General features: G+C 47.8%; 1 protein-coding gene across 3 annotated transcripts in view; it reads right to left on the bottom strand.

Moving 5' to 3' along the window:
- Nucleotides 1-363: 363 nt before the first annotated feature.
- cacna1ha (calcium channel, voltage-dependent, T type, alpha 1H subunit a) overlaps nucleotides 364-21,917 on the bottom strand; it is a 57,406-nt gene continuing 35,852 nt past the window's right edge. For 2 of the 3 annotated variants that reach the window (XM_072704710.1, XM_072704709.1), the window contains exons 13-35: nucleotides 21,644-21,761; nucleotides 20,481-20,636; nucleotides 20,306-20,393; nucleotides 19,855-20,051; nucleotides 18,951-19,343; nucleotides 17,372-17,472; nucleotides 17,161-17,284; nucleotides 16,978-17,046; nucleotides 16,057-16,241; nucleotides 15,435-15,561; nucleotides 13,792-13,917; nucleotides 13,441-13,530; nucleotides 12,667-12,892; nucleotides 11,009-11,160; nucleotides 9,763-9,872; nucleotides 8,818-8,951; nucleotides 8,616-8,686; nucleotides 8,391-8,469; nucleotides 6,976-7,097; nucleotides 6,392-6,691; nucleotides 5,437-5,605; nucleotides 4,935-5,095; nucleotides 364-4,854 (exon numbers count right to left, since the gene is read on the bottom strand). In XM_072704710.1, the coding sequence (XP_072560811.1) occupies nucleotides 3,700-4,854; nucleotides 4,935-5,095; nucleotides 5,437-5,605; nucleotides 6,392-6,691; nucleotides 6,976-7,097; nucleotides 8,391-8,469; nucleotides 8,616-8,686; nucleotides 8,818-8,951; nucleotides 9,763-9,872; nucleotides 11,009-11,160; nucleotides 12,667-12,892; nucleotides 13,441-13,530; nucleotides 13,792-13,917; nucleotides 15,435-15,561; nucleotides 16,057-16,241; nucleotides 16,978-17,046; nucleotides 17,161-17,284; nucleotides 17,372-17,472; nucleotides 18,951-19,343; nucleotides 19,855-20,051; nucleotides 20,306-20,393; nucleotides 20,481-20,636; nucleotides 21,644-21,761 (4,453 nt within the window). In that variant the 3' untranslated portion in view covers nucleotides 364-3,699. The remainder of the gene's footprint in view (nucleotides 4,855-4,934; nucleotides 5,096-5,436; nucleotides 5,606-6,391; nucleotides 6,692-6,975; nucleotides 7,098-8,390; nucleotides 8,470-8,615; nucleotides 8,687-8,817; nucleotides 8,952-9,762; nucleotides 9,873-11,008; nucleotides 11,161-12,666; nucleotides 12,893-13,440; nucleotides 13,531-13,791; nucleotides 13,918-15,434; nucleotides 15,562-16,056; nucleotides 16,242-16,977; nucleotides 17,047-17,160; nucleotides 17,285-17,371; nucleotides 17,473-18,950; nucleotides 19,344-19,854; nucleotides 20,052-20,305; nucleotides 20,394-20,480; nucleotides 20,637-21,643; nucleotides 21,762-21,917) is intronic. The other variant, XM_072704711.1, reaches the window with a different exon arrangement.

Raw genomic sequence — 21,917 nt, forward strand, 5'->3', positions numbered from 1 at the left:
AAATTGAACAGGTGTTCCTAATAATCCTTTAGGTGAGTGTATAACGTTGGCTAATATTCTGGGAACGTTTCCTGTTACCTGGGTCCGCGTAGCTACACCAGGGGTATTCTTTGAATGAATAATTATTTCGTGTTTTCTCAAAACACCACTGGATGGTGCTATAAATACACAGAAGATAATGCTTGTGTTCTTATCCTTAACACCCTGAACAGGATACAATTTGAAAGACATTTCAATAACATTCGCAATTTAGGCCTACATTTTATACGATTCAGAGTGACAATCAATCTCTAAATCAAAATTATACTAAAACTTTCACGTATAACCATCGTTCTTGGTTTAAGTGACAAATAGCTACAGGAGTAGTAAACAAAAGATATTTATTAAAAATAAATAAACCAATGAGCATGATGCAATATATTACATTGTAATATGTGATTCAGGCCATTTTTGAATAAAAAGAAAAACATTTTGAATAAAAAGTAATTTTCAGTAATCTAGAATAAAAAACAAACATTGAAATCGAGGGAAATCGACTTCTAAATTTCAAAGCTTTTCTAAAACTATTTTTTTTTCCTACAGCTAATCTTCCTTGCACGCTCATATTTTTAGTTTTATTATGGATATATATTAACGGCAGTTAACGGCAACATAACTAAACACGTAACTTCAAGTAGAGAATAAGACAAAGATAAATACTTTCATTTCTTCCCATTCATGGTCTAAACAGACTATGGCTTTTCAGCGATTATCGTACAAACGCTCACAATACTCATTTCATGAAGTTACAACAGAAAGCCAGCTCACGTGATACATATGTGAGACTAGTTCCACACATCTACAGCCCAAACGTGTATTGGAAAGACAGAACCGTTTACATAAACGCTGACACAATATGTCAATGTGCGGTCACTACTAAGAGCAGGTCTTTGTGTAAAGAAGCAAGATATTTTACTTTTTTTTATCATTTTAATCTTTACAGACTACACCCCTTCTGTACATGTCAAACAACCAGTCTCAATAATAATAATTATCATCAATGACATTGATGTTGATTTTAATCTGGTTGTCAGCAAATGAATAATAAAATAAACTTATTCAATAGCATTTCAGAGAAAACGTGAAATACAAGAAGTGCCCCTTTGTTACCGTCCGCTGTTTCTGGATTCTCGCGCTGCCAGTTCGATCTGCGCTAAATAGCGCAGCACCTACTGGAGTTTCCGCAAGTCATCTGCACACCCATTAGAAAAGTCCATTTGCGCTACACAGTATCAATGCTACGTCTGTTTTAGCCATTTTACTTCTGGACCTGCAAGGCTTTTGCTAATTTTTCCACGTCACCAGTTAACGGATATCAGCATCGGCTACATAAAGCTATCGATTGCAAAATATATTCGCAGGATCATGATTATTAGAATGTTAGAACGTACACGTTCTTATTTAGACTTATTTTCTTTTAGCCGGTAAAAAATTCTATCCAGTTATTCAGCCAAGCACTGCAAGCCAGTGAATAAAACTGGGCCTCTCATGTGAAACAAAGAGCGTAAACCAGGGAGAACATCTTCGGCGTATTAAATGTAAAAAATATTGGAGTGTTTTTGCGTCCTTAATTAAAATGAAATAACAGAATAATCTACGACAAAGTTGCTCTTAAACGATGCCACAAGATATATTATATCCCATAGCTTTACCCACACAACTGACTACCAAGATCACGTTAGCCTTTTTGTGACTCGGCGCCGTTAAAATTAAGTTAATATTATCGATCGAGTACTTACACAAAATGTAATATCATCGATAAAAAAACGAGAGATGTGCAGCGCTCATCTTTGAATCAATGTTTTTCTTGAAGTATTAACAGGGAGTAAAGTCTCCGCACACCGTTGATGTTCCGAGGCGCCAAAACGCGCGAGCTGTTTCTTATCCTACATTATGAGCAGGACGAAATTCTTTGGATGTGCACGCGTTCAACGAGTGTAAATATTAATTAAAATACTTCATTTTATTGCAAGTGAAACAAAAACACACAAATAATTCAGAGTGTTCTGTGAGGAAAACACGTTTGCCATTACTATGGACTGTATATTTGAGGCACTACTGCGTATTCCCAAGCTTTTAAATATCAATGCTTCTTCTGAGGTAAATGTTTATACTCACAATAAATTTCATTTCAAAAGTACCCTTTAAGTATTTAAAAAATCAGAACTGTTTTTACTAGTACGGGACTTGAAGATTCAGATTAAAAATATTTAAATATCACCTGTGTAATTTTCAAAACATATAAATACTGAAGAGGTTTCCTACTGTGTACATATTAAAATTATTTTTCCCCTTTCTTCCTATCAAAGCCTAAACTACTCATTAAAGTGTGGGAGAGCTATAAACATTGCATTTTTATACAAAAAGCCCTGAACCCACAATAACATACTAGTCTGAAGGCCGAAATTAGTCAAAAAGGGTCTTCGGCCATGTAAAATCATTCATGCAACTTTATACTTGTACATGTGATAAATATGTTACAAACTTCAGATTTGTTCTAATCCCCTAAGTAGTCTCACTGTTACAGTTGAGTACCACAAAAAAAGCCACAAAGTTCTCCTTCTGTGTGCAATATAATCAAATATCGTTTGATAAGTGAGAAACTTCACATCCTGTTTAAAATTAGCTTCTGAACTCTTGTCAAAACCTGAAATTCCCAACTCTAAAGGCACCACTTCAAGGCGGAAAATTCAAATGGTTTTAGTGGGACGTCTAATTAGATTTCTTGTATCACATCATAACATCATGACCAATTGACTTTTTCTGTAACAACTTAAGCCCTACTCCCAACAACTACAAACATAAAATACAATACAGGAAAACACACTTTGTGACAATTATTATTTGATTGGCTATTCAAAGTGTTTCATGTACAGTCGGGTTGGTGGTAAATTCCCAGTGAGTTCATGTCACTAGCACAGTTTTCAGAAGGGGAGAAAAATTCATAAAAGTGTAGTTAAAAGTTTGTCTCCTTTTGAATGAAAAAGGGTTGGTTGTTCATCGTTCTGGTCACACTGCACTTCCGGTGGGAATTCCATATATTCACACAATCTCTTTGTAATAAATTGAACCCTGAATATCACTTATTGCACTCGGGTTACAGAAAATTAGTAGTTTGGTTTTCAGTGGATTTCATCAATACAAAAGATCTGTGTTCTCCACAGAATAAAAAAATAAACTTAAATTTTCAGCAGCTCTATGTATGCAAGAATCAATCCAACGACTGCTGAAATAATAATTAAAAAAAACTGTACATTCACAAAAGGACAACAAAACACCAACCCACTTCAAATTCAAACTGGTATGTGCAAAACGGCACTCATCTCTATAAAAATATGTGCATATGAACACAGCTATTTTCTTCAATGGTACAATATTTTCCTGTTATACCACAAGATGTACAGAACATGTACAAGTTTTTTTTCTGAATATGTACCTTAACGTACTGTGTCTTTAAGGAAATGACAGTAAATAAATAAATCTATAAAATAAAACAAGTCGGTACATATTTTGGAACCCAAATCAATGTGATTGAGCCATGGGAAGTAAAGATCCCAGTGCGAAAAGAGTTAAATTGCATATCCAATGGAAAGTACCGGAACCCAGGTCAGGTGGGCTCCCTCTGTTCCACACAGAGATGCAGTATCTGACAAGCTCCGGCTATGCCACAGCGTCGTCCACATCTTCAGTCCTGGTGCCCGCCACTCCAATGAGGCCCCTCTTCCGGAGTGGACTCCTGGCAGGGCTGGCCAAAGCAGGGTCACCGGCCTCGTCAGAGCGAACGTTTGGACCGTCCTGGACCCCAGCCTCCCGGCCGGCAGAGCAGGACGATGAGCCCAGTGGCTCAGAATCCCGAGAGACATCTGCCACACTGTTCCGCGCATTCAGGTCCGGCAACTGCAGTACAGACAGGTGCCCACGGCTGCCAGGACAGCGCCGGAGGTTCTCAGATTGGGAGGCGACCTCTGCAGGCTGCAGCGTCTCCTGCAGGTCCAGTGTGGGGTCACCACGCTGCGGGGGCAGCTCGGAGGAGGGGGTTCTCCTGCGCAGCAGCGTGCTGGTCTCTGGAGGGGGAACGAGGGAGACGGTCGCAAGCTCCGCCTCCCGGGGCGGCTCCACTGAGATGCAAGGTGGGCTCATCTTCTTCTTCCTGGGGGCGGTTTGGCTCCGGGTTGGCACGGACCTTCCCCGGGATGAGCCTTGCCATGGGTGGTGGGTTGGAAGCCTGAGGACTGAGCCGTCGGCATCACCATTTTTGGCAAAGCGGCAAATCTCGATAGAGTGACGACGAGCCTCGTTGGCCCCAGAGGGCTTGGCCAAGAAGCCGGCGGCATCCACGCTAGAGAACTTCTTTGGGTCCTTCTCCTTGGTCCGGCAAGCTGCCAGGTGGGTAGAGCTGCCTCTCTTCGGCAGCCGGGCAGCAGGCGTGGCACACGGCGAGAGCGAGTGGCTGCGGGCGGCCGGCTGGCTGCATCCCCCCCGGCGCCGGGCTGAGCTGTTGATGTGCCAGACTTCCTCATCAGTTGGGTCCTTCAAGCTGGGAAGCAGGCCGTCGGGGATGGCAGCTCGGCGTGAAACACGGTTTTGGCCTAGAACTGGACAGCGGGGGTACATGCTGCCCTTGTGAGGTCGTGAGGATGGTGGAGGGGAACCCTGTGGGCTGGCAGGTCCAGAGGACGCCATCCAGGGCAGTGATAGAGTCAAGCTGTCTGGCATTGGAGCTCGTATATTCCAGCTATCTCCAGACTGCCTTTCCAGGCCATCAAAGCTTCTGGCCTCCAAAGAATCCTTTTTCATCATCTTCCTGAAGTCCTCCTGGAGGAAACATGACAGCCTGAGAAACAGCTCAGGGTCCACGGACCGTGTTGACCATGCCGGTAGGGCCGCCTCATTACCTGTTGGCGGCGCGACTTGCCGTTGCCCAAGTAGGCTTTCATCGGGGGTGGCTGGATCCTTGGCCGGCCCCCGTCGTCACACTGTGTCTGGGGAGACGCTCCAGGCACCTGCAGCAGGAAGCTCTCCCCACAGGGTTGGGACTGAACAGAAGTTGTGGAACCTGCAGAAGCGGAAAGCCAAACCACGGGGATGGGTTTCTCCTGCTGGCAATGAGTCTGACACAGGTCACCTGAAATTTCTTATGAAGTGCTATTGTGACTTGTAATGACTTGATACCAGAGATATGATGTCCTAAAAACTTCTGGGACATAGCTAGTGCAGTGACCCCCAGTCCTTGGCCATGAGTCCCTCATCGATTTATTTTGCCCGGTTGGAGCTGGATGGCCTGCCCCCCCCCCCCCCCCATAAAAACAAACCCATTCAAAGGTAGCTAACTGGGCCTTTCAACACAAAGTCTTAACCTCATGCTGACTCAGCGACCATGAATGCTTAAGACATTACCTAAATGAAGACTTCTGCCAATGGGACTATCCTCCGGCAAAGGATAGGGGGCGCTGGCTGGTCTCACAGGCCGGAACATGTAGCTATCATTAGGCAACGAGTGCATCCTGGAGACAGACATCTTCTGCAAAGACAGCAAGTCCTCCTTGGGCTGAAAAGACCCTCCATCCTGCAGGCAGAAAACCCTGTTTACTCATTCTTTCCTTCCTTCTTTCATCTCATTAACGTCTCGAAAATTGGAACAGGTTTTCCGAATAAGGTACGGTGGCCCGGGTGCGAAAAAGAAAAAAATTCAAGATTCATGAACCTCAGCTGCCTACATTTCAAAGAACAGATAAGAGCTGAAAAAATCTCTTCTCTTCTGCAATGTTAATTTTCATTCTGTGGGTTGTTCAGTGACTTAAAGACTTATTTTTGTATTGACTGCCTTAGAAAACCCCCAGTTATTTTTAACTCGTTTGTCCTGGAGTCTCTGGCGCATCATTGGCATCCCCTGCCGGATGACTGACAAGAGAACTAATGCCGGCGTCCGTCCACCAAATCACCACTTACATGCTTTAAAGCAGAGGGTGACTGACAGAGCTTTCAGCACGGCCCCTGTCTGGAGAGGCCAGTGGATGCTGATTAGCTGTGTTTGCCTTCAGATCGAATTAAAGACCCCGGCACTCTGCCGTGTGCTTCTTCTGCCGGCTCCATGTGGCAATTAAAGTCCCATCTAGTGGATGTTTCGCAAAATGATTTTTATTTAGGGACTGGATAATGGACAAGATACTGTATTACCGTAGCAAACCAGGTGATGCCAGAAGAATGAGTCATGTGACCAGATTCTTCTTCATTACCCCTTTCAGTGCCAGAGCCCCTATGGCTATATGGCAAATCGTGCAAACCAGAAGCCCCTGGAGGAGCAATCTTATGGATTAACGTATCTGTGAGAGGGGAAAGCACAGTCACTCGCCTGATCTGGTGAGCCAGAGCGTGGTGTCATGTAGGTGGGCCGGTTCTCCGGTCCCAGGTCCAAGCTGTCCGAGGCCGCACTGAATCGCCGCTCCTCCTCTGCTTCCATCTCGGCGTCCATGTCGTCGTCTTCATTCATTTCCTTGTTGCTCTCCTCCAGGTGCTTCATGAGCACGGCCACCACCACGTTGACCAGCACGAACTGGGCGATCAGCACGAAGGTGACGAAGTAGAGAGGCGAGAAGATTGGCAGGTAGCTCAGGCAGTGCTTATCCTCAGTCCTGCACTCCCGCAGCGTGTCCTGCAGAGGGCAGCACATGTCCTGTATCACCTTCACATCCATAACATTTCACACTCCTACGTCAACTTCAATTCGCCGCACTTCAGCATCTCATACTCAAACACGACGTTCCTCCAACGTGACAGTTCATCATCACATTCTCCTACATCAGCTTTCTTCATTATCCCACACCTTCAGTAGTCTCCTAAACATACCGGGGCGATTCTAGGATCTTCTATGGGATGGGGGGGCGGGCAACCTTATCATAGGCAATGACAGGGGAAGGGGGCACTCAGCGCACTTGCCTTCATAATGCCGTTCCAGTTGTCCCCGGTGGACACCCTGAACAGGGTCAGGAACGCCATCCCAAAGTTCTCGAACGTGGCGTGCCTGCTCAGACCTTCACAGGGGTTGTCATCTGTACATTCTGGAATGTAAATCGGAATTATCAATAATGCCCCCGGCACAAAATTAGTATACCATTAGCATAAAACAGGCATCAAATTCATTAGTTGTGAAAGCACGCTGTGTCTTCATGTTCCGCTTTGCTTAAAAAAAGATCTTAATGGCTGCATATTTTTTTCGGAACTGATCCTGACTTATTTTTTTTCTCAACCACTCACCCCGAAAGATATTTAATTCTCTGTTATCTCAAAAGTGTTACATTTTTCATGACCTGCCTTCCGAAGCGCGTCAGAAACTGCAGCGGAACACCCTTTCGCGTGCAGTGTCCAATATTGCGGCTGGCTTTTTATGCTCTTGTGCAAAAACCACGCTTCTTCTCCCGCCTGTACCCTTCCCTGCAGTGTTACCATGGTGACCGGCGAACGTTTACATTGTCTCCCAACACTAGCCCCTAGTTAGCCGCCGCACAGACCAGCAGATATGAGATATGTTATTGAAATCTTAAAACTCCTGCTAATGTGATTTGACATTCCTGACTAGGACGCGGTGGCTTTTCCCTGTCACGTAGCCCAGCAGTTTGTGCCTTTTAAAGTGGTTCTTGCAGAGAACAGCGACCTATTTGACAGGAGCGGCCGTACTGTGGCGCCCATAAGGCCGTAGCCGTGGCAGTTTTCGCTTTCTGATGGCGGAAGAGGCACAGCAGGTCCCAAGGTAACAGGAGGCCTGGACGTGGTAATGAAAAAACGTGTGGATGATCACTTCACACATAAATACGGTTTCGGTGCCTCTACACAAACAGGGACACAGTGACAGCAGGTCTGCTCGAGTCGGAACGCGTTCTCCAGGCGGTTCTCGACTGAGCTAATCTTCGATCTGGAATATAACAGGCCATCACCATTCTAAATAAGGACCCATGAGAAACTGTCTCATAATCTAACCACCCACTGCACAAGTTTCGTACCCTTATAGACTCGTTTGCACTATAAACAAGCTGTTATGTTTCTTCCGAAAAAGGCCAGTTCTTTATTCTACTTAATGTCTTTGTATTTTTACAATTAGATTTTTAGTTGTATGTTTAATTTGTATCAGTCATGACACCACCTGCGGCCAAAGAAATTCCTTGTACTTCTCTGTACTTGGCAAATAAAAAGATTCTGATAAGAGTCTGTCACTGCAGTATTCCTGTCAGGTTCCTGCAGATTCATTTAAATAATAAACCAGGCACATCTTTCACAGAGAGTATCTGGACGACGCAGATGTGAGTGCAGATCTCGGGAGCTGCATCTCAGATGTTCTGAGGAGGAGAGATACCAACCCAGCTTCCCGAAGAGCTCCACGCCTAGGGCCGCATAGATGAAGAACAGCAACATGAAGAGCAGCCCCAAATTCCCCACCTGGAAGTGGAGAGAAGTGGATGACGCAGGGCATGATGGGACAGCGGAGGTGGCAGAGACATGTAATGTGCAGGACACACCTGCACGCACTTGGCCTTTCACATGCTCACATTCACAAACACACACACACACACACACACACACACCTGTGGTAAGGCCTGGACCACTGTGTCCAACAAGGCCCTCATCCCCGTGGCCATCTTCAGCAGCTTCAGCACTGGTGTGGAGGGTGGGGGGTGGTTATTGGCAAGGAAACATTGAGTGAGGGGGGTTCAGACTTAAGAAATCATACCAAACCATAACATCCTCGCTAAGCAACCAGGACAGGTGGGGGGGGGGGGGGGTTACCTCTAGCAATCCTGAGGACCCTCATGATGCGGATGATGGTGGGATTTATGGGCAGGGAAGCGTTGATCTCAATCTCCTCCAGCGTGATCCCCATGATGGACAGTAAGACAATTCCCAGATCCAGCTGGTTCCACCTGGGAACAGACGGGCATTCCCGTAACCCTAATCCGCCACTGGATGATGACTCACAAGTCACCTGCTGCTTCATCTGCCCCCTTGCACAAATTAATTGAAACAAATTCAACATTTCAACATATAATATGACCTCCTCGGTAGCATTTGGATGCAATTTGGCATGACATCCAGCAATTTTGAGCAGTCTTCAATGATCTTGGGGTCTTAGTACCATTACTGAATTAACACCTGAATAAGCTTATCTTTTGTGGTACAGTCCATTCTACGAAAACCCATTGAAAAAGTGATTAATGAAGGCGTAGTTTTGGCTTTACAGAAGGAAACTTATAATCAGACTAAAAAAACTATTACTTGTTTCAAGTAATTTGCACAAGGTTGTAGTTATACAGCAGGAAATTTTCTGAAGTATTTCTACCTAATTACCTCAACGCTCTTATAGAAAGGACCCTCAACGGATTTGAACTAGCGATCTTCAAGTCCTTACTGGGCTATGTGTTGCCCACAGTTCCCAAGAGACAGGGTTTGCCTTGCTGTCATCACCAGAGTTAAACTGGGAGAATGGATGTCACATCCTTCAGTGGAGCTTCAAAAGGCGAAGTACCAAGCCATTTAAGATAATTTCCCCATTAATGGAAAATAACACTTCACTGCGGGTGACAAACACCTCCCCTCTAATGGGTGATAATAAGCCCCAGCCTTTCCACTTCAGACTGGCGCTGCTATAGGCCTCACTGGCGTCAAGCTTCACTGTGAGCCAGGTGATGAAGTCCACGGCCCAGGAAGCTCCCCCCCCCCGGCGAGACCCGCTACCTGTCTTTGAAGAACCGGCGGAATCCGAACGCGATCAGCTTGAGCAGGGCCTCGAGGATGAAGATCACGGTGAAGAAGTAGTTGCAGTACTTCAGCGACACCTCAAGGTACTGCGAGGCAAGAAAAAGCGGGTCACGGGTCAACGGCTTGATCCATCACACCACATCTGCGGGAACCATCATCCATCTGGACGTCATGTTTTCAGACCCCAACCGAGGGGTTTTTAACTCTGGACACGGAGCACCTAAGATTACGGTTTTTTTTGGTGGACGCTTAATGCCTTAAATCCAGGGGTCTCCTACTCCTGGTATATTGCGTTCATGAGACTGGAGGAACAAGCTGCAACGGTGAATGACTTAGACCAGTGTTTCTCAATCTGGTCTTTTGTGGACTGTCTGCCAGGGAGCTCAGAGGGAGCAAAGAAAACATGGACTGGCTGTGGATCCCTGAGGACTGGATTGCGGAACACTGCAATATATACTGCTGAAATATTTCACATTTTTAAACGAAAATTTTAAGCCTGCGATGACTTAACAGACATATTATATGAGTAAAACTGGCAGAATACATTAGTACAAACCTTACAGGTAACTAGATCAACGACCTCAGCAGAGGTCGAGCGTGAAGGTGTACTGTACTGATAAGGAGACAAGCCAGCAAAAGAAAATTGTCCAATTTCAGATTGTAGCATAGTAGCAAATGTAATTTTTGAATCATTCAATGCTCTAAAGCAGGATTCCTTAACCTTTCCAAACACAAAGCCCAACTATTCAGCATTTATCATGTTGGAGGCCTGGGGGCAGGGGTCCTCAGCCCTCTGTAAATTTCATGGACCAGGGGGGACCTCTGTATATTTTGCTGTGCGATTCAGTGGTTGGGAAACCCTTCCATAAAGTATTTACTAAGTTCTGGTCTTCGAGATGATTAAGAAGCTGAACGGTTTGTTAGAACTAGTTTCTTTGCACAAAAATCTGCATTAGTCGAGGCAAATGATTGGAACCAGTTCATTTAAGTAATTGTATTTCACACAACATACTTAAAATAAGAGACAGATATGTGGTAATTGGCAGTAATAGAGAAATCCAGATAGTCTTTTTGGAACTGACAAATGAAAACTTTGTCAATGATCAGGCTTGGTGCAACAAAATCATATGGTCGCTTCCCAGGTTTGAGATGCTGTAGCGTGGGCAAGCGTGTGTGGTTCACTGAGGTAGAAGGGGGAAGAGGGCTGTAAGAATTTGCCTACCTGCGGCTGCCTGTAGTGCTCCAGAGACATGGTGACCACGTTGACGCCGATGATGATGGTGATGAAGATGTCCAGGTAATGGTTGGTGCACAGTGTGTGGATGTAGAGCCGGGCCGGTGAGTAGTCGGCATAGTAAGGTCGCTGTTGGGCTTCTGCAGGGGGGGGGGGAACAAAACCGACCTGATTACATGACTGCCTGACCTCACATGACCATCAACCATCCTCTGTTGGTCCACAGAACTCTACAGCACATGCCTTTCATGCTTATACCAAATTAAACCATCAGAATTAAATGAAAACCCATCATTTGATAACGTTGTATGTAACATGGCATGGCTGTTGCATACAAGGTGCATCAACTCTCTTCAGAGCCCATGCTCGTCCACAGATCTCCTCAGTGGGACTGAAGGCCCAAACCAGCCTGGAAATCTGCCATGTCTGTGTCTCTCCCACAGGGGACACACACACAAGTATCTGGGATAAAGGGCACTTTTAAATAAAATCCAGAATGGGTTTTGGTTCTGGGGGAATATGTGAACCGAAGGTATGAGGGAATTGAACGGCAGGGGAGTCATCCATCTGAGGAAAGCTGAGGGTGGAGATCTGGTTCTGGACTTATGGTCTGGTGACATGCAGTCAGCTCATAGACAGGAATACACTTCTTGACAAATGAGCATGTTTTCGATATCTATGTGTAAACGAGACTCTCCTTGGCCGAATCGCAGCTTCCCAAACACCCACAATCTCGCAGGTCAGCTAAATGCTTTGTCTGGATAACAGCTATTTAATCTGTAAAATATTATTATCATATTTGCTCAAATTGTTGATCGCAAATATTGATAGAAACAGGTGGAATTAGCATTGCTGTACATCAATGTTTATTCAGATGTCCCGATTTCATCACAAGTGAGAATTTCATGAAGTCCCATGATTATTGTGTACAAATCACACTGTCATAAGTGTGCCTACAGCCTTTCAGACACACTAATCTGAAAGGATCCATGTCTAAAACAATAATCATTGGGGAAAAGTACTGAACTGGACAACTACAACACAACAGGTTTGCTGCCAGGGGATCAGAGATCCAGAAGAACCCTTAGCATCCAAGGTTCTGCTACTCCGAAGCACGCCAGTGGTCCTCCGAAGCGCACATCTGTTTGTCCAGCAAACCTGCTCATCACGTCATTCCACAATACAGTTACCCATGATGCTCTGCTCATCATAGGCACCGCTGTTTAGTTTCCTCAAGTAAAGCATGAAAGGCTTACGTTGTACCATGTGAGGCATGGTAATAACCCAAGAACGTTGACTCGAGATGTTGGGTAGGGCAGTAAGTAGAGTATGAGGTGTGCTTGTGGGAGGTCACTCAGTTTCTAACCTCAGATTTACCTCTTTACCTGAACAAAATGAACCAAATGGATTTTTAGTGTTCAGCTTGGTGTTAGTCCACTTGCTGGTTGGCCCAACTTGGGGCCTCTGTCTGTGCTGGGCCTGTCCCAGGGCATATCAGGGGCCACTAGGCTGGCTTCATGCCCTCATGCAGTGCACCTCTAGGGGGCATGCGGGGGTCCATGCTGCCACCTTGGGGCTTCTGCCTCTAGGTGGCGGCTGTTTGTCTCAGGCTGTAGAGGCAGGCAGGTTTCAGAAAGGTTACCGACCCGACCGCCGGCCCGACCCGCCTATCTCCTTACTCCTGCGCCTCCTCTCCAGGCGCCGCTGCCGCTTCTCCTCACGCCGTCGGGTCTCCTCCTCCTCCTGGTCCTGCCGACACTTGTGGAAGTTCTCCACCACCACGCCCACGAACATGTTGAGCACGAAGAAGCTGACGATGAGCAGGAAGGAGATGAAGAACAGCAGCATCCAGGGGTTGTGGTTCCTCACCGGCTGCGGGGGTTGGGGAGGTGGCTTATGTTAGAGACGCCCTGCTAAACCCAGAGGTTCTGGTCACGTGACCCTCCTTCTGTCAGCTGCTAACCTCCAGAGTGAGAGCATCATGTGACTTTACCGTTGTCCCGCATCAACCACCAAAGTCATCTTGCCGAGGGGTGATTTTTACACTCAAATAAATAAACTGCACAATTTAAACCTGTTACTTCAGCAGCGGTAACAGAATGTAGCCCCCACATTAAATGCATCGCGTAATTAATAACATCAGGAGAACTAATTAGGCCGTCCAGCTAATTGCTGCTAGCCGGTTCAATGGTAAATCGCTCTCAGCAAAGACCTTGCACCTTGTGTACCCATCAACTGAATCACTGAAATTAAGAGCTGTTGTTCATTACCCCCTCCAAACAATGTTATCTGCAGGCCGGAGGCAGGACTGTGTTCTGTTTCCCATTTGTTATTGGGAGGCCCACCCTGTGTACTGGTCAGCATTTGATGAAATTAAGGACGACTGAAAAATGTCGTTGGCCATTAGCCCACGTGCTCACCTGCTGGTCCACGGCCACGGCATCCAGACCATCATACATGATGTTCACCCAGCCATCCTTGGAAGCCAGGACGAACAGGGTCATCAGAGCCTGAAATGGGAGGCCACAGCAGCGACGTCAACAGAGCTGCCCCCCCCCCCCCCCCCCGGCCTGCCATCAGCGTATCTGGTGGCAACGCATTTATGAAACCCACAATCTAATCTTTTAGATGATTACTCTTTTAGAGTAACTTTTAGAATGCTAATATTCTAAGAAACCAATTAAAAAACCCACTATGAATCCAGAAAGCCAACATGCTACACGCTATTATCATACTTTACACTAGGGACACCATTGAGGCAAACCAGTCACCTGGCCCAGGTTGTCGAAGTTGTACTTCCTCCGTATCCAGCGATAGTTGGCACTGAGGCAGTCCGATTTGTTGGTGATGTTTTTCATGTCAGATCCTTCGCAGTGGTAAAACTTCCCCTTAAAAAGCTACAGAGGAAATGGGGAGGTGCAGTGGAGTTTGTCGGGGGGGGGGTTCTAGTGGAGACCTACCACTCTGATGAACATCACCTTCATAAATTTCATAAGCTCGTCAGCTATATAAGCATATGGCGTCTGTTTACACAAGAGCGTTCCCTCAGGAAATCAGAGAAAAACGGTAATTAGGAATCTTAAAAGACAACAAGAAAAAAAACATGCAACCGCAGAAACGCTGTGTTCCCTCCCCCACAAAGACGCCGTAAAAGTCTCCTTAAAAGTAGCTTCACTTTTCGTCTACGGTAAACGTTAAACACAGCCAGCAAACAAGATCCCGACTCAAGAGTCCCTGTCAGCGGGAGGAGAAATGGACGAGTCCTGCCCATAAATCAGCCCAGAGTGAACCTAAAACACCCTCTATGGCCCCACCCGCCCTCTTAAAATTCCATAATTCATCACGAGTCCAGTCAACCATCGCCCAAGGGGTGAAGGGGAACTAATTTCATTATACATGCTCTGTACCCCCCCCCCCCCAAGGCAAGGAAGAGACTCATTGGAAGGTAGCATGAGGGAGTCCATCCTGTTTTGATTAAGCATGATCTATGCCCCATGTCCCCATGACAACTGCTTATGTCACACCCCAGCGTGGTGGATAGTTCAGATCCAGAAAGTACAAATCCAGACCAAGATTTTATTTGAACCAACAAGTTGAGTATAAAGAGTCATAGTCATAGAGTACTCAACTGGTTGGTTCAAACAAAATCTTGGTCTGGATTTGTACTTTCTGGACCTGAAATTTCCAAATCTACACCCCAGGATGGGCTCATGAGCTCCTAGGAGTGGAATCCCACAAGAAGGAGCGCTGTCATGTCAAAATCCTCCCCCATCCAAATTCCTTCCCCAAGTGATGTATCATTCAGCTTTTTGGCTGATGACACAATGGTGATGGTGCAGTTTTGAGTTGCCCCGTTTCAGGTTCACACGGATGGCGTTACTTTTAACTGGACCCACAACTAGAAGCATACAGATTCGGATCCTAGGAAGACAAATTACAATCAGCAATAGTAAGGTGCTACAGGATTCTTGAAGTTGTACTAAGGGCTCCTGCAGTTCTTGACAGGAGCAGCAGGAGGCGCAACTGTTAACTCAACGTTAAGGTTCAGATTGTAGGAAGAAAAACTACCAGTGTGAAGTTAATCCGAACTGCGGAGCTGAACCACAAGGAGAGGGGAGGATGACAATAATGGAGACCAATATGTCCCTCGTAATGGGGCAGGGTGGCCCAGAGAGGCAAACCCAAGTCTGATCTCTCTTGTGTGGGCCTCCAGCATTAAAATAAAGACTGACACCCCCGGCCCCCCCACTCGGAGTTTCATTTATGGGGCTCTGCCTTGTCACGCAGGAGACAAAGGTCAGAAAAACAGCCTGACTAATCTTTTCTGAGCTTACAAAGACAAATCAGTATTATAACGCGATTTGCTTGCATTCTCCAGGTGCAAGGCGGCCATATTTCTGAACCACGCACTAACCTGAACTCCCAGGATGCCGAACACGATGAAGAAGGCGCAGCATATCAGCACGATGTTCCCGATGGGCCGCAGTGAGGTGATCAGGGTCTCCACCACCAGCTTCAGGCCTGGTGCCCGGCTGATCACCCTGAATTTGGCGGGGCGGCACTAATCAGTCAGACTCGGGCATCTGCATCATACTGCCTGGTCATTTTCTCCCATCTTTTATATCTAAGTGTTCTTTTAATACAAGATGCACTTCTCAACATTAAGGTAGAATTTCTGCAGAATTTGAACCAGCAGTCACCACGAAACACTGATTCACTGTTTTCTCAGACTCCTACAGTGTTTGTTTCATTTGATACATAGAAATACAACATACATACTGGAGACTGGCAGTTTTGGCGTGAGAGGTCGGTATTAGTTACGAGAGTTGGGTAATTCAGGTCTAAAGAGCAAAAGTCCAGACCGTGTTTTTGTTTCAACCAACCAGTTGAGTACTCTGTGACTGTGACTCTTTATGCTCAACTGGTTGGTTGAAACAAAATCTAGGTCTGGACTTTTACTCTCCGGACCTGAATTACCCAACTCAGTTAGTTACCAGCATGAGTTAGACATACAGCCACCCGTCACGGGCCCCCACCTCAACGGCCGCAGCGTCCTCAGCAAGCGCAGAACTCTCAGGATGCCCAGGATCCGGTTTCCGCTGGCGGAAGCCAGCGACGCCAGGAGGTCCACCAACGAGACCATCACCAGACCGCCGTCCAACACATTCCAGCTGCTTCGCAGGTAGCTTCCACACCCCACGCAGAGGCCCAGCGCCACCACCTGCCGTTACACGTCATTTCAGATATACCACCCAGTTATTCAAAAATCTAATTACATAAGAAACAAATTTTGCACATAGATATTTAAAAACTGTAATTTAATGTGTATTTTGTGTCGGGAATTACTGTGAAATACATGTAATTGTAATTAAATGTTTTGTAATTGTATTTGTGTGGTGACTATAATGAAACGCATATTTTGTGTGGGCATTTTGTACTTTCTGCATTATTCTGGCTAAGTAAGAATCCAGTAACAGCCTTAGGAAATACTGCATTCAGGCACCTCAGGCTTTGTGTAAGATCTCGCATGCTTGTCTTGTTCGTTAATGAACCTGAAATGCAGTAGGAGCTGCCAATTTTAAGTGGTACCAGTACACAAAAACAACCTGAACAACCTGATCTGAATTTCTGTGTAGAAACAAATACACCCACAACACACTGTTTCAATATGGCTCACAGCACATAACTCTCTAAGGTGATTGGCTCCAGATCAGTGTTAGTCTCTCTGTACAATTGAACCTGACTGCACAATTAATCATAGTTAATGAATGAACTGTGGGAATACAGCAAGGAGAATGGGTCCACAGAATGAAAAGCGAAGAGGTTAAATGGCACAAGAACATGTTTTCCGGGTGTGCTAATGAAGTACCCACCCAACCCCACAAAACCTCAATGCTACTTCACATAAATACACCCCCCCCCCACCCCCATACCGACAAATTAAATAAGCATGCTACCTTTACAGTCATCTCAGCAACAAAGATCACAGTGAAAACGTAATTGGAGATAGTGAGGAACAGGCGCTCCTGAAATAGCAAAGCAGAACATCATCCATGTGTGGCAGAATTTATGAAATATGCCCCCCAAGCGCCACCTCCGAATTTCCGCACTGGACGGTTTAGAAAGCGGGTGCGGCATACCCTGCCGCGAGGGAGGATGTCGGGCCTTTCCAAGGCAATGGTGATGCAGTTGAGGAAGATGAAGACCAGCACCACATGGTCGAACATCCTGTGCGAGATTAGCCGCTGGCAGGCCCCTCGGAACCTGTGGGAGATGGGACGGGTTTCCTTGGGGACTGTTTTCGCGAGCGGACACCCGGCCGGTGAGACCCGCGAGGGCGGGTGCACTCACCTGTTCTGCGGGGAGAAGATGTATAGGGACCAATCCATGTGATCGACACACCACCAGGGCCTGTACCTCTCCCAAGTCTTCCTCAGCCGGATCCCACAGGTCTGTACAACGAAGGGGTCAGATGAGACATTCCATAGTCACACCAGCAAGAGGTGCAGCGGTTAAACAACCAAAAGAAAACCCTCTTTATATCAAAACTAAAAAGGTCCTTAAGTTGATGAGGAGGTGTAAATCTTAAATTAAAAGAAAGCAATGCAGTTTACAGATAAGACACTAGAGACACTTCCACTGCTCCTCCAATGTCAACCTATCAGAAACACATCCAGCTTAAGTGGCACACTCTCGCTGCCATTCTGGAGGTTACCCCTGCCTGGTTCTGATCCGGCACACTCCACCTCCTGGCTCTCTGCTGATTCCACTCACCCAGAGCAGCAGCCAAATCGTCGTGTGCAGAGTCATCAAAGTTTTTGCTAAAGTCACACCAGGTTTTCTCCTTTTTTTTTTTTTCCTTTTTCTTAATCCCAGCTCCGGCTGATAAGCTCCTACTGAACTGTGTTTCTCACAATCTAAGCGCGTATCCAGGACAGAGCTGTGGGGAGCCTTGGGGCCAATCCCAGGTGGCATAGTGCACGAAGCGGACACATCCAGTCCTCCGTGGGGCACATACACACAAGCCAGAGGCGATTTATAGATGCCGGAAGCCTAAGCGAATGTGATTGGACTGTGGGAGCTAAGCCAGGGCAACTCGAAGAATCCTACACGGGGCATGGAGGACATGCAGGCTCGCGCACACGCAGCGCGGCGCAGAGGTAGCGTACGGAGCGTTAGAACCACCCACTGAGACACCATGTCACCCCATTTAGCAAACAATTAATGTACACAGAAAAGGCCTGCAGGTGCTCTTGTGCCTTAAATTATGTCCCCTTTAATTGATCGTTTATGGAATAAACAGAAAATTAGTACGAGGCCTCGTTCAAATTAATTAAGTGCCGTCAAGGGCCACGGAAAGATTGAAAAGTCACGTTCGGCTGCGCATTTCCCGGCCGTTCGAATCGTGCCATTAATTCAGTTAAGCGCTAGATCGAGGCTAATTAATTACGGGCTCAATGGGAAACACATGCAGCCGCTTCCACCGGGGGCTGGGGTTCGGCAGTCCCACCTGAATGGTAAAAGCGCGCGGTGCTAAAATCCCAAATAGTGAAGATCACAGCTTTAATTTTTCAAAATTCCAGACTAGGGCTAAAAATGAGAGCTCTATGCTGGACTCTGTATTCCGCTGAGAGGAAAGTTTGGTGACTCTCCCCTCGGCATCTTTTTTGAGTCTGAAACGCCAGGTTTCTCCGGAGTCCCCGGCGACCACAGAGGTGACTTTCTAACTGCCCGAACACCATTTTTCCGCCGGCGAGGCAGAACACTGGATGCATCAAAGCCCCGACCGGCCCCCTCCCCCGGCGAACTCGGGGGGAGGGGGGCTTCGTTTGAGCTTAATTATTCCTCTTATTTTTGTATGATGACCGGGAGGGACAAGGCACAGGTGTGTCTGAGCAGGCCGGCGTGGGCGACAGTACTGGCTACTTACGTCGTCCATGTCCTCCTCGCTGTCGGGGTTTTCCTTGGGGGGTCTTAATAACCCCGCATGGGGGGGATGGAGGGTCCTGCCATTGCGGTCAAGCATCTCGACAGACGAGCGGCCCGCGGGTCCATGGAGCAGCTCAGGGAGGTCCAGGGTTTCGGGGTGGGGGTGGAGAAGCGGCCCCCCGCCTGCGGCCCCCCTTCCCGCGCCCGGCTCGCCATCCTCGTCCGACTCGTCGACGCCCCTGCGGCCCACGCCCGACAGCAGCGACTCCCGCTCTCCCGACGGGTCCCGCCGCTTCAGGCTGGGCGCGCGGCTAAGACTGTTCCAGCTGGAGCGCCGGCTGCCCCAGGCACTGCCTGACCCCCAGGGGGTGCAAGGGGAGCCCTGTCGACTGGACTGAGGGGTGAGACATGGGGGGGGGGGGGGCAGGGAGAGGTAAGCAAGGCACAAATTTGTCAGTGTCCTCACTCCAGAAAAAAAAACCAAACGGTTGGGTTTAGGGACTAAACTGCTGCCAAGGAACTCAAATATCACATTATAATTAATCACATTAACCTGTCCTGAGTTCGTCTGGGGCCCAGTAAAGCACATTGTAAGTCTGACATGCAATGAAATGTAATGCCAAAGCACGCAGAATATTCAAGTCAGATGATAATTGCCCTCTTAAGAAAAACACCTCGCATCACCATAGCAACTGCTCCCCCCCCTGACCCACAGAACACGGGGATGCCTTTTCATCTGGAAGTGTAGACCAGGCTGCAGCAACTGTGAACCCCATGGACATCACTGGCATTAAACTTTATTTACCACGGAATATCCATTAAACAGCCAAAATGAGCGTAACTGATTGAATATGTATGTATTGGGTGTCATGTGACCTGTCATGTGACCAGAGCCGCCCACTCACCGGGGACCTCTGGTCACAGCTGCCGGGCTCCACGAAGGTGCCGCTGCCCCTGCGTGACTCACAGGCGGCATGCATCAGGTCGGCGCCCAGCGAGCTCCGGGGCGTGGCCGCCGTGTGCATGATGGCCGGGGCGGGCAGGCTGCCGGCGCCGCCCTCCAGGTGCCCGTTTCCCACCACGAGAGAGTACGTCTTCATCTCTGGGGTAGGAGAGGCACATGAGAGTGTTCCTGCCAGGGCGGAGCGCGGCGACGTGGCGGACGGGAGCATTAATCAGCCGCTGCTTTGGTAGCGTGCCCGGCTCGCGGGCCATGCGGGCAGCAGGAGGCCCCTCCCAGCTTCCCACATCCTCCGCTCCATTTGCTTTATAGCCGCCATTATTCGGACATAAGTTTGCTGTCAACCGCCCATCAGATGCTAATTAAAAAGCATTAAACGCCGTCTGGAGCGTCACCTGCGGCCTGGCACTCCGGCTGCTTCTCATCCTCGGGACACGTCACTGATGACTTCTCCTCACCGGCGTCCGATCTGTTGGCGTCCCCCTGCAGGGTGATGGGGGCGGAGGCTCCGGTGACTGAACTCCGCTCTCCCCATACCCCCCCAAAGAACAGCCCAACCCGACGCCTCACCTCCGCCTGGAAGCCCTCCACCAGGATGGCCACCAGCAGGTTGAAGAGCACGTAGTTCCCGAAGGTCATGAGGGCCACGAAGTAGAGGGCGGCCCAGGGGGAGGTGGAGGCCATGCCGTTGTAGAGCACCACGTTCCAGTCCTCCTGGGTCAGGATCTGCAAGCACAGAGCCATGGGTCCACAGGGGTCCGTGGCAAATCAACAGTGGCAGATTGACCACTGGCTCTCCTATGAAAAGGCCACAGCTCCAAACATGGAGTTCATGATCTCCAACCCTCAGCTGACAGTGGGAGCAGGAGTGTCTTGCATTTGCGGATAAATAATTCCGCTAATCCTGGGGTCGGCAGCCATTCTTGCCGAGTCCTCGTCGCTTACATAACATCCTGTTTTTGGAGATGCTGAGCGCAGCACCGCAGAGGGTGGTGAGGATCTTGTGGACCGTTACCGAGACGCGCCTCACAGCGGGCCGGGACACACACACACACCGCAAGCGGCCTCGGAGAGCCGGAGAGCGTCATAAAGGACTTCGGTCACCCTGCACAGACACTATGCTCCCTCCTCCATCTGCCACACAGTAGGACTTTAAGCTCATGGACGCTAAGACTCGGACAGTTTCACCCGCAGGCTTCTCAGCAAAAGCTAATTGCACACAAAATCTTGCTATTATTAACATTGTGACAGCTCTTATTCCCTTGGTTCGCCCCGCCGATGCACCTCTTGCACATGTAAATTCAAAGCATTTGTTTGTCTACAGTGGTGTTATTTTCTGTTATTTATTGTTATTTATTGTTGGCCGCTGTGTCTGTTTGGCACTATGGGTCTGCGGGAAGTCTGTAAGTAAGAATCACATCGTACTGTGTAAACGTGACGATAAAAGAACATTGACCCTTGGTCAATGAGCCATTTGCTGCAAATGGACAATACTGCGAGTTAGGGCAAACTGGGCTGCACAGGGGCGCCTGGTCCACTAACCACCAGTGAGGGAGCAAATGACACGAAAAAAAGCAGGGGTGCCTGGGCAGTGTTTGGAGACTACAGCCCCACCCCCAGGGAACCTCTTTTACACCAGAGAGACTCAGGAGAGAGGTAGCGTGTCTATGTAGGTCCCTTGGCTTTTTTAAGCCCCCGCAGGCATGTCCGCTCTTCACGCCAGCGCCTCTGACCTGAAAGACGGTGACAATCGCCCACAGCAAGGAGTCAAAGTTCTTCCTGTCTGGGATGGTGTCTCCGTTTTCTGTCCTCTGGCTGAACTTGCAGCCGAACAGATGCATTCCTAGAATACTGAGAGAGACCGAAGATGAGAGAAGAATGAACGATTGATTAAACTTCACCTCATTCACGATGGCTGCTTGTTCATGAAAACACATTTAGCCTCATTAAATTAAGTGTTTAAGGGTCTGGAGGTAACAATTACTGGCTCTGGATCCCCGGGGGGGG

Source organism: Paramormyrops kingsleyae, chromosome 22 (genome assembly GCF_048594095.1).
Source record: "Paramormyrops kingsleyae isolate MSU_618 chromosome 22, PKINGS_0.4, whole genome shotgun sequence".
In the NCBI taxonomy this organism is placed as follows: Eukaryota; Metazoa; Chordata; class Actinopteri; order Osteoglossiformes; family Mormyridae; genus Paramormyrops; species Paramormyrops kingsleyae.